The 13,003-nt window shown below is 35.5% G+C and overlaps 1 protein-coding gene across 2 annotated transcripts in view; it reads right to left on the bottom strand.

The window, feature by feature from the left end:
- Positions 1–13,003, bottom strand: part of KLHL1 (kelch like family member 1) — a 550,504-nt gene that overhangs the window by 307,145 nt on the left and 230,356 nt on the right. For both annotated transcript variants that reach the window (XM_069602312.1, XM_069602311.1), the window contains one exon: positions 3,967–4,103. In XM_069602312.1, the coding sequence (XP_069458413.1) occupies positions 3,967–4,103 (137 nt within the window). The remainder of the gene's footprint in view (positions 1–3,966; positions 4,104–13,003) is intronic.

Genomic DNA, 13,003 nt, shown 5'->3' on the forward strand with positions numbered 1-13,003 from the left:
TATGTTTCATTTTGTAGTCCCTAATGTGACCAGCTTCAGACAATAAGTGCTCAAATATTTTTAACCAAGTTATCATTTGATTTTGAAAAACATATTATTAGCTTGCAGAATTACATACTCTCTGGATTTAATTAAATATTCAAACTTTAAATTTAAGACACTGCTTAAAGGGCATTTATAACATACACAGTTACTAAATAGTCTTTTGTTCTGTATAAATGACTAAGATCACACTCATATTTCTTAATTTTAAAAAATAAATAAAATTCAATAGAAAGTTTTAAAAAGAAGAAATCAAAGTTAATCAAGAATTTAGAAAGGCAACTTTAGAAAGTCTCTTGTTAGGTATATAATTATTTCTAACACTGATATAAATTTCATTTCCTTTTTATTCCTGAACTATTATAGATGTTAAAAAAATAACCTTATTGTGAATTTTATTTTAAGTAGCTAGTTTTGATACTGTAATAATTAGTTGTTATTTTTATAATTTATATCTTTACCTTTCATATTTTCAACAGCATTTTCTTTAACGTCAACACAAAGACTTATTGGCTTTTTTTATTCTATCTTACATATTGCTAGTATTAACCTTTATATTATTATATATTTTCCCTTTAGAATAAAATTCTAATTTCATTTGAGCTATTATCCAGCATCCACTTATTTATTTATCCAGGTCACTCTTTCTAATCACTAGGGGAAAAGAAAAATCTCTAAATATTTGCTTTGGTTCTTAATGAAACGCTACCACACTCCTGATCCCATTCCTTCTAATTCTAATTTGATGGAGTCGGAAAAAAGAAAGGTAAATAGAGAGAATGTCTTCTACTTCTTACAAATTTTACCACATTAATTCTTTAAAGAATGCTTCCTCTTTGTTCAAGTCAAAAATTATTGAACTCTATAATCATTGAAGCTTATCTCAGTTAATTCTTCCAAGGAAGTTTACCTATTCACTCATAAATTTTTAATGAGATTATACAAATAGCTATATACAGTTCTTTCAAACCTTAAAGACTCTCAAGACCTCAAGGAAATTTTATCTGTTTAAACCATTTTAAGGTACTCTTACCCATCTCTACTAGATGCAGAACTAGACAGCTGATAATTAACTGTCAATTCTTGAGACAGTTGAACCTCCTTAGTTTTTCTGAGGCTGCCCAAACTTCAGAATTCAAGAAAATATTACCAATTGGATGACCCTTTAAGGATCTCACTGCTCATTCATTATTTCTCCTTTTCTGAGATGTGTTCATTTTTAGCCTTCTACAAAGGAAAGCCTTAGAGATCAGCTAGTTGGCTAGCTAAATAGACACACACACAGATACCTCTCAGTCTTTCTTTTCTGTATCATTATTTACTTGATCTCTACTGTTGTTATAATTTCTTACATTGTATATATATTTTTAAAAAATGTACACACTTTCTATTATGACTAACTCCCAATATTGCACAATATTATAATGCAAATTATTAGCTCATCTAGCACATTTCTATAACAACTGGAAATTTATCAACCATGAGGTAGGTATGGATATATTAATATGAGCAAAGGCCAGAGTGGCAGAGGTAACCAAAAGGCAGCTTTGTATCTGGTCTGCCTTCTACAAAGCAGTGCCAAATCCGGGTCATTCATCAGGAAGCTTTGAAACACCTTCCAACTTTCTGTTGCACAATGATAAGTGTCTTTTGACCTAGTTTTTCACTCGAGGAATGCAAGGCTGCCAAGAGCCATAGAGGCTGTAAGTGTTGGATCTATGTCTTTGTGTTTGTAGAAGGATTCCTAAAATGCTAGCTTCATGATTCTTCTCTTTCTAGGAAACAGTAGTGTGATTATGTTATTTATCTCTTGTTTGGAAAGTCAGAAATATTTTGTATCATTATATCAAACTGCTTGCAATTTGAAATCAAAAAAGATGGTCTTAAAGTCCCCTCAGCTTTACTAAAATTTAGACAGGCTACTTCTTGACTCGAGGCCTTTGATCTCCCTTTTCTTGGAGCATTTGCTTTAGAAAACTTGTAATTATAAATCTTCCTCTACCCCTTTGAGATGCAAATTATTAAAAAGAAAAAAAAAATAAACTGGCTTCTTGCCAGTTATACAACAGGAAGATTTTTCTCAAGGACCTGAAAGCCATCTCTTTGAAAATACAACATTAAGGGAAATAGCACTTGCATATCTCTATTTTCGAAATGGAAAGAGCAGAATTTGAGTGGGCACCTTGCTTCAAGTTGTGAAACTACCTTCTGTTACAAAGACGAAAAAGTTTACTTTTCCTCTAGGTAAAGTCAATAAGCAATGGCCTGTGTTCTCTTTTAGCCCAGAACTTAAAAATACTCCCCTAACCCTTTGTTTCAGCAAAATTAAGTCTGAATTCTTATCTCACTCCCCTGTTGCAACAGCCTTGAAAACAGATGTGCTTACCTGATTAACTTTGTCCATTGCAATATTTCCTTTGACAAAATGTAATTTAAAAGTTACTGAGGCTGGAAAATGTTTAAGTGTTTCCATCACATTGCTGCCTTGAGATTCAAGTACCTGGAACATGTGTATTTTTCTTTCCAAAGTGGTTTCTTTTACTGAGTAAGTATAACATTAGTGTAGTAAACTTCTCTTTGTGAGAAGCTAAATTCTCTAAGAGAACAGATTCTTACTAGTTCCATAGCGTCTGGTTCTAGTGGCTAATCTTCATAATGTAGTGGTTTATTCACTAAATCGTGTGTGACTCTTTTGTAGCACCATGGACTGTAGCCCGCCAAGCTCTTCTGTCCATGGGATTTCCCGGGTAAGATTACTGGAATGGATTGCCATTTCCTTCTCTGGGGATTTTCCTGACCCAGAGATCAAGTTTGTATTGTTGGCGAATTCTTTGCCAATGAGCCACCAGGAAAGTCTGATCTTCACAACGCCATTTCTCATTTCCCTGTAACCGGAAGTACTGCAAAAATACAGCTCCTTAAATTAGGGTCTTGCTGCTTTGGTAATCAGGCTTGAACTTCTCTTTCTTTCTTCATTTCACACTATGATCAAGAGTTAGGGCAAAATGAACTACCTGTTACTTCTAAAAATATTACACCAATCCATACTATTTGCCTTTGCTTCTATCACAAGATTTTAATATAATGTATCTCCTTCTCTTACTAACCTTGAAAGTTATTAAAATGTTTTAAACAAATGTGAGTCATAATAATGCTCTAAATAGCAGGTTTTATGCCCTCTAATTTCCTATTAACATTTGAAATTCTATCATATTTATCCCTTGCCTAACTTTTTGACTCCACTTGGACTCGGAGCTTCTGGAGGGCAAAGACATGGTTTATTCATTAGTTTATTCCCCAGAGGTACAGCTAATACTTGTACATTGAGTAGCATGTAACAGTTATTTGCTAAATTATTTGTGCTAAATATAATATGGTGCAAAGGCCAACAAAAGAACATAATAGATCAGAAAAAAGAAAAAAATGCTTAAAAATTAGCCATTTTCAAAATTCTAAGTGTCTTCATTTTCCTTTTTAAGCTAAGTTTGTCAAGTCCACATTAAATTGTCTGTGAAGGTTTTAATACTGAAATAAACATATTACAAGGATAAAATAATTATTTGAACCCATAATTTCCTAAAAGAAAGAAATTATAGCTTTTCTTCCTAATGCTCTGTTTGAACATAAACAAACTCATATTTAATAATTAACGATCTTTTTCCTGTCTTCCAAACTCATTCCATTGACTATTATTATAAACCAGTTTAAATTATTTGTGGAAGGGAGTAGAGAATTTATATGTAATTTACATTGGTGATTTTGTTGACAAAGAAAAATGTGGTCTGATTTTTCTCTGTTAGTGTCTCAACTGAGAAAAGAAGACTGATACAAGCTAAGCAGTTTTTCTTTTTTAGTTTTAAAACATATATTAAAATTCTAAAATTCACAAGATATTAACATAAAATTCTAATCCTTTTACTGTACCTGTATATGCAAACTGGACAAGGTCCCAGAGAGCATTGGGGTCTATGCCTTCCATCTTGATCTCCTCTTGCTTGGCTTCACAAACATCACTTGTAAACATGGCAGCAAAATAGTCAGAGACTGAGCTCAGAACAAGCCTGAAAGAGTCACAGGATCTTATTTAGGCCATAAATGTGTCAACAAGAATGCAATGAAGGACACTATCTGTCTATCCATCCATCCATCCATCTGCCTATCATCCATCCATTATGTATATATACATATGTATGCATCTGTCTATATTGCCTTATGAAGTGTACTTTAAAAAACTGATTTAGAAAATTCTGCTCCAACCTTTGGTCACAGAGTATTGTCTTACATTTTCTTCCATATTTTTTTTTCTTTCAAATTTAAGTCATTCACCCTTTCGGATAGGATTCCAATTTTATTTTTCTCTATATACTTGTCCATGTTCCATGAAATTACTAAAGAATTTCATTTGTCCCCGTGAATTAATGGTGCCAACTATATTTTAAATTCAAGTCCTGAATGTATTGTGATCTGTCACTGACTTTTTTCCCCTTATTTTCCTGTCCTTGTGCTAATAAAATACATTATAGAAAAAAAGCTATGATTCTAAATAGTATTTATAAGCAGTGAAAGAAATCCTCCCTTTTTATTTTTACTTTCATTTAACTATTAGTGGCGTTTTACTTTTCATATAAATTTAATGCAATCTCTTCAAACAAATTAAATGGAATTTTAATTAAAATGCATTGAATTTCTACTCTTTGCAACCCCATGAATTGCAGCACGCCAGGCCTCCCTGTCCGTCACCAACTCCCGGAGTTCACCCAAACTCATGTCCATTGAGTCGATGATGCCATCCAGCCATCTCATCCTCTGTTGTACCCTTCTCCTCCTGCCCCTAAATCCCTCCCAGCATCAGAGTCTTTTCCAATGAGTCAACTCTTTGCATGAAGTGGCCAAAGTACTGGAGTTTCAGCTTTAACATCAGTCCTTCCAATGAACACCCAGGACTGATTTCTTTTAGAATGGACTGTTTGGATCTCCTTGCAGTCCAAGGGACTCTCAAGAGTCTTTTCCAACACCACAGTTCAAAAGTATCAGTTCTTCGGCACTCAGCTTTCCTCACAGTCCAACTCTCACATCCATACATGACCACTGGAAAAACCATAGCCTTGACTAGACTAGACATTACTTTGTTGGCAATGTTTTTGAATATGCTGTCTATGTTGGTCATAACTTTCCTTCATAGGAGTAAGCGTCTTTTAATTTCACGGCTGAAATTACCATCTGCAGTGATTTTGGAGCCCCCAAAAATAAAGTCTGACACTGTTTCCACTGTTTCCCCATCTATTTCCCATAACACTTTCACTCAGCCCAATTGCTGAGCTGGCCATCATAATATAATTAACTTTTCAACTCACATTACCCTCTGAAGATGCCTTATGAGTTGATCCCAAATTAAAAAAAAAAACAAAAAAAACTTTGTTTCAAAGTGTTGTCTTCTCTTATTCTCTGCAATAACAATGAATCATTTCTTGATTGGATTGTGACATGAGTTGAAAAGTTAATTATATTATGACAATGAGCTCAGCAATTGGACTGAGTGAAAGTGTTTGCTGTTCACTTAAGTTCTAATCTTTGCAATCCCATAGACTGAAGCTTGCCAAGCTTCTCTGTCCATCAAATTCTCCAGGCAAGAACACTGGTGTGGGGAGTCATTTCCTTCTCAGGGAGTCTTCCCTACCCAGGGATTGAACTCAGTTTCCTGCACTACAGGCAGACTTTTTACCATTTGAGCCACTTGGAATTCCCTGGTTACACCAAAAAGAAGCTCCAAAGCATTTCCGAAAGTCAAACTTGCACCAAAAAAAAAAAAAAAAGTCATGGTCACTGTTTGCTGCTGGTCTGATCCACTACAGCTTTCTGAATCTTAGTGAAACTATTACATTTGACAAGTATGCTCAGAAAATTGATGAGATGCACTGAAAACTGTAATAGCTACAGTTGGCATTGGTTAACAGAAAGGGCCTGATTCATCTCCAAAACAATGCCTGACCGCGTGTCACACAATCAAGCTTTAAAATTGAAGAAATTGAGCTATGAAGTTTTGCCTCATCAGCCATATTCATCTGACCTCTCTCACCAATCAACTACCATTTCTGCAAGCATCTGGACAACTTTTTGCAGGTAAAATGCTTCCAAACCAGCAGGGGGCATAAAATACTTTGCAAGAGTTTGTGGAATCCTGAAGCATGGATTTTTACCCTACAGGGATAAACAAACATCTCTCATTGGCAAAAATGTGTTGATTGTAATGGTTCTTATTTTGATTAATAAAGATGTGTTTAAGCCTAGTTATATTGATTTATCATTCCCTGCATTTCCTTTTGTACCAACCTAATGTTTCATGAACATTGCAAGAACCTTGCAACAGCATAATTTTTCTTAGTCCAACTCCTTACTTTCTTCTTGCTCAGCCAAGAATCATTTTAAAGAATATATGAAAGTGAAAGTGAAAGTCACTCAGTTGTGTCCGACTCTTTGTGACCCAAGGACTGTACAATTCGTGGAATTCACCAGGCCAAAATACTGGGGTGGGTAGCCTTTCCCTTCTCCAGGGAATCTTTCCAACCCAGGGATCGAACCCAAGTCTCCTGCATTGCAGGTGGGTTCTTTATCAGCTGAGCCATGAGGGAAGCTAAGAATACTGGGATGGGTAGCCTGTCCCTTCTCCAGTTGATCTTCCCAATGCCAAAATCAAATTGGGGTCTCCTTCACTGTAGGTGGATTCTTTACTAACTGACCTATCAGGGAAGCCCAAAGAATATATGTGTGAAAGTAAAAATGACTGAATTTTGTTCTAAAGAAAGATAAAGATACTGAAGGATACCCTTCAGTACCCTTCAGTACTGAAGGATACCCTTCAAGTGAAAGAAACTTCTTTAGTTGTTCTTGTAAAGAATGTCTAATGATAATAAATTCTGCCAGTTTTCATTTATATAAAAATATCTTAATTTAGCTGCATTGAAAATATAAAGTTATTTCACTTGATATAGAATTCTAGATTGAGAGAAAAAAATATTTTGAGCTAGAAAACTAATATTCTATTATAATCAAGACTCTATTGTTTCTAATAGAAATTATTTTTCATTCTTATAATTGTTTCCCTGTTTTACTATGTCCTTTATCTCTAATTGTTTTAGTTTTCTTCAGTTTATTTTAAGATTTAGAGTTGGCCTATTATGGCTAAAGTTATATAGATGTGGTTACTTTGTTATTCTTCTTACCATTTTCTGTGCTTCCTGGAGAGGTGGATGGATATTTTTCATCAAATTTAGAAAATTATCTGTTAATTGTACCTCATTTTTTCACCCAATTAGTCTTCTAACTCTTCTTTGGACTTTAATTCTATGTATGTTCTGATAATTGAGAGTATCTTACATGTTGTTGAGTGAGCTCAGTTTACACTCAATCTTTCTTTTGCTTTGTGTTTTATTGCAGAAGGCTTCTAGTGAGTCAACATTTTTTCCAAATTTCTGTTAGTATCAACTTACATTATTTATCATATTTATCTTTTTCTATAGATATTTTCAGAGAAGGCAAGGCAGCCCACTCCAGTACTCTTGCTTGAAAAATCAAATGGGCGAAGGTGCCTGTTGGGCTACAGTCCATGGGGTAGCGAAGAGTTGGGCACGACTGAGCAACTTCACTTTCACTTTTCACTTTCATGCACTGGAGAAGGAAATGGCAACCCACTCCAGTGTTCTTGCCTGGAGAATTCCAGGGACGGGGGAGCCTGGTGTGTTGCCATCTATGGGGTCACACAGAGTCGGAACGACTGAAGTGACCTAGCAGCAACAGCCGTATAGATATTTTAAATTATCTTTCATACTTGCTTTAATGGCCTTGTTTCCAGGTTGAGTTGACTGATTTTGCTCTTGACTGTAGATTTACATTCTCCAGGCTTTCTCCCATGTATCATTAAGTCTTACTTGTAAAATGGACATTATGGTCAACTCACACCATTAAAATAAAAGTAGAAGCTAAGAAGAGAATATTACTTTAGTTTTTAGTTATTTTTAATTTTTATTGTTTTGCCACAACTTTTTGATAGCTTTAAAAACATGCAGCTATTTCAATTTTCTGATGATTTATTGTTGTTTTAATGATTATTAAGATTTTTATATATTTTAAAATCCTAAGTAGGAATATATTTTAAGATGAATGAGTAAAATATTTGACATGTTATGAATAGAGAATTGTTAAAAAAAAATTGATACCTGAATTGTAGTTAAGATGTGTTTTAATCAGTTGTCTGAATTATTTCTGAAGCTCTTCTGTTTAAATAGGATTGAAAGTAGTGGTATCAGTATAGCTTTATGATTTATAGTGTTTATGATTCATAAGTTTATGACTTTTTTCAACTGGAAAAAAGCCTTAGTACATACTTCATGAATTTAGGCATGTGATTCATGATTTTAGCTATTAATATTAATAGCCTAATTGGTAACATGTTAGATATATTTAAAGTTATCAGTTTTCTTAATGGACAGTTAGTACTTAAACATGTCAACTCTTTATATTCCCATAGGTGACAAAATAATTGAGGTACAGATAGCTTTAAATATTTGTTATACACTAATTAGATAAATCAGTGTTAATCAGTTTTATCAAAAGAACTAAATATAACTGAAAACCGAAGTAAATTATCATAAGCCACAGATATATATATGTACATTTTTTTTTGAGCATAAGAAATATACTGACATAAAGTTAGCCAGTTAACCAGTTTAAGTATATAAGGGCTTTATTTGCAACCAGGCAACATCCATGTAGAGGAAAATATTACAAAACCTACAGAATTTATCTTAAATAATGATATGAAATCTTCTCCATCAGCTATAAAATACAAAATACTGCTAACTCAGTAAGAGAAGTACAGAAAAGTTTATACTGCATTTAGATTTAGTGGCACATAAAATTTGAATTAGATGTTAAAAAAGGAGTGCAATGCATAACAGAGAGTAATATCGTCATAGGTGAGTATATAGCTTCTATTAATGCAAGAGAAGCAGAAGCAAAAACTGCATAAATAAGTGAATGCTTGCAGTCACTCTGGAAAAGTCTCTTATTGAGGTTACTACAAATTTATTTCCTTACAAAGCTATTAAACCTGTCTAAGTCCTACTCCAGGTTATTTTGGAGTTTGACGCTGTGGACTTCCCACGCCTTCTCTAAATCCCATTTTAGCTAAGGCAGTGCAGACTTCCTTAGCCTGGTTTTCCTCAAATTCTTTGACTTTTCTTACTCTTACTTCTTGACCCTTTCACTGCCCCCAGGTTTTGTGTGTGTGTGTGTGTGTGTGTGTGTGTGTCTAAATTTTGGCCTTAACACTCACTGTTTCAGAACCATGTTTGAGCATGGCCTTAATTATAACATTTATTGTGGTTTTAATCTAGCAACTTATCTAGAATGCCTGTAGAAACTGCTCACTAGATATTCCAGTAGCATTCTGGTATGCTCTCAACTAAACTCAGAGTATTCACTTGGAAGGGCTCTTTTATTTTTACTTCCCTAATTCTACTTGGTGTATCACAAATATATTGAATTTTCACAGTATTATGAAGTCATCACTTATGTCTTCTGGCGTTGTTGTCTGTATAAATATGACACAGTATCCACCTTTCCTCTTGAATTGGACTGTATGGTTCCTGTGCCCAGACCCCTTTTATGAGGTACACCTTTGTTTGCAGCACCAGTGATATTGACACCTAACTGCTTCCAGTTGCCCTTTCTGTGTAGACCAATTGCACTTGGTCTAACAGAGGCTCCCTCACTCCATGTGCTCTGGCTACTCTTATCTCATCTCCAAAATTCTACAGCCTTCCCAACTCTCAGCTTGTGAGTGGGTCCAACAATGATGATAAATAGAACCAAGGTGTGAAGGCTGTCCCTTTTCCTCAGGGTATGACTAGGAGTTAAAGATGAAGCGACGGACCTGCTGAGACTACATCCTGGATTTTCTCCTTCTTCTACCCTATCCTGCTCTTCTTCTGAAAATACTTTATAAATAAACCTTGCATATCTGAATTCCAGTCTCTACACTGCATCCAAAGATCCTGACTAATGACACTGTTCAAAGTATTTCTCAATTCATCTCTCTTTCAGTGTTTACATGGTCCTCATTTCATGCCTGGATTAAGTATAACAGCTTCCTGGGGCAGTAGCTAGTTTTTGCTCTGCCCGTCTTTTGTACATTTTCTAAATAAGAGTTGTGTCTGACTCTTTGCGACCCCATGGACTGTAGCCTACCAGGCTCCTCTGTCCATGGGATTTTCCAGGCAAGAGTACCGAAGTGGGTTGCCATTTCCTTCTCCAGGGTATCTTCCCAACCCAGGGATCAAACCTGGGTCTCCTGCATTGCAAGCAGACACTTTACCATCTGAGCCACAAGGGAAGACTTTCCTACATTTTCTAAACCTGTGCTATTTTTCAGACTGTCTTTGTAAATTATGCTAAGCAGACTATTGTAGTCATTACAGCATTACTTCTATAGCCAGACAGCCTGGCTTTGAATTTATTTCCACCACCTATGAAGTGCATAATTTGGGTGAATTCCTAATTTCTCCACTTTCTATTCTATGAGAGAAAAAGTGGAAAAATAATTTTGTTCCTTTTCAGGACAAAGTGGGTTAGTATATGAGATACACTTCAAATAGGATTTGGCAGATAAGCAATAGAGTGAGTGTTAACTAGTATTATTGAAAGTGAATGTGTTAGTCTCTCAGTAGTGTCTGACTCTTTGCAACTCCATGTAGCCCACCAGGCTCCTCTGTCTATGGGATTTTCCAGGCAAGAATACTGGATTGGAGTGTCATTTCCTTTGCCAGGGTATCTTCCCTACCCAGGGATCAAATCTGGGTCTTCCACATTGCAGGCAGGTTTTTAACCATCAGAGCCTCCAGGGAAGCTATTATTATTACTGATTTGATTAGCTCAGCTGGTAAACAATCCACCTGCAATGCAGGAGACCCCAGTTCCATTCCTGGGTGGGGAAGATCCTCTGGTGAAGGGATAGTCTATCTATATCAGTTTTCTTGGGCCTCCCTGGGGTTCAGTTGGTAAAGACTCCACCTGCAATGTGAGAGTCCTGGGTTTGATCCCTGGGTGGGAAGATCCTCTGGAGCAGGGCATGCCAAACCACTCCAGTCTTTTTGCCTGGAAAATCCCCAGGGACAGAGAAGCCTGGTGGGCCACAGCACGTGGGGTATCAAAGAATCAGACATGATTGAATGACTAAACACGGCATTAATTTGACTATGTTACTCCCCTATTCAAGAACCTATGTGAACTTTTAATTGTACACATAATTTCAATGCAAACCTCTCTACCAGATATCAAGGTTTATCATAATCACATTTGCCTTAAAGTTGTAGCTTACTTTCTGTATTGCTCCACGTTAGCTAAGCTGGTACATCATAATTTTCAAAACTGCAAATTACTTACTTCTCTTTTTTCCATACTATTCTATCTAAAATAGCATATTTGTTCTCTTTCATTAGGCTGATCTCAATTTCTCCTAAAAAAAAACTTTCATAATACTCTCATATAGTACTCATTTCTTTCATCATCTCTTGTATTTGGAATCAAAGCCATATATTTCAGTTGTAGTTATTTACAAACACAAGTACATTGTCTTATGGGTTATTCTTTCCTCTTCAAGATAGCTGGAAGCTTCACAAGGAAAATGAGCATGTTTTATAATTCTTTTGCATCACCAGCAGGGTAGACCAATGCTATAATATGTTTGATAAACATCTGTTTTAATTAATACAAGGAAAGATGCTTCACTGGTTGCTGTATATTCACAGTAAGAATAAAGAGGATATTTAAGTGATATCTAAACAATGGGGAGAAAAACAAAAGTTTACAGCTTCTCTTATCTCCCCTAGCTTAGTTTTGTTGAGATATTGTTGATATGTGCTGTTCTGTGCTTAGTCTCTCAGTCATGTTCGACTCTTTGTGACCACATGGACTGCAGCCAACCAGGCTCTTCTGTCCATGGGAATTCTCCAGGCAAGAATACTTGAGTGGGTTGCCATGCCCTCTTCCAGGAGATCTTCCTACCCTGGATCGAATCCAGGTCTCTTGCATTGGAGGCAGATTTTTTTACCATTTGAGCCACCAGGCAAGCTCAAGAATAATGGAGTGGGTAGCCTATCCCTTCTGCAGGGAATCTTCCAAACCGAGGAGTCAAACAAGATTCTCCTGCATTGTAGGTGGTTTCTTTACCAGCTGAGCTACCTATGAAGCCCACTGTTGTTATACAATGTGTGAATGTGATACATATATATATATATATATATATATATATATATATATATACTGTGAAAGCATTACAATAATACTTTTAAAATTGTCATATTCTATTGATGAATTGACACTTCTATCAATATATAGTGACTATATTTGTTTCTTGTTACGATTTTTGGCTTAAAGTCTATTCTGTCTGAAATAAACATAGCTACTTTGATCTCTTTTTATTTTCATCTTCTTGGAATAACTTTTTCTATCCATTTACTTTGAGACTATGTGTTTTCTTAAAGCTGAGTCTCTTGTAGACAGAATATAATTGAGTCTTAGTTTTTAAGTCATTTAGCCACTGTATGCCTTTGTATTAAAGAGTTGAATCCAATGATATTTAGAATAATTACTGATAATACCCAAAAAAGATGTCCTGTTCATTATAGGGGATAGGAATGCAAAAGTAGGAAGTAAAGTAACACCTGGAGTAACAGGCAAATTTGGCCTTGGAGTACAAAATGAAGCAGGGCAAAGGCTGATAGAGTTTTGTCAAGAGAACACACTGGTCACAGCAAACACACTCTTCCAACAACACAAGAGAACTCTACACATGGACATCACCAGATAGTCAACACCAAAATCAGATTAATTATATTCTTTGCAGCCAAAGATGGACAGGGTCTATACAGTCAGCAAAAACAAGACCAGGAGCTGACTGTGGCTC

The sequence above is a fragment of the Ovis canadensis genome, chromosome 10, assembly GCF_042477335.2.
Source record: "Ovis canadensis isolate MfBH-ARS-UI-01 breed Bighorn chromosome 10, ARS-UI_OviCan_v2, whole genome shotgun sequence".
Classification (NCBI taxonomy): Eukaryota; Metazoa; Chordata; class Mammalia; order Artiodactyla; family Bovidae; genus Ovis; species Ovis canadensis.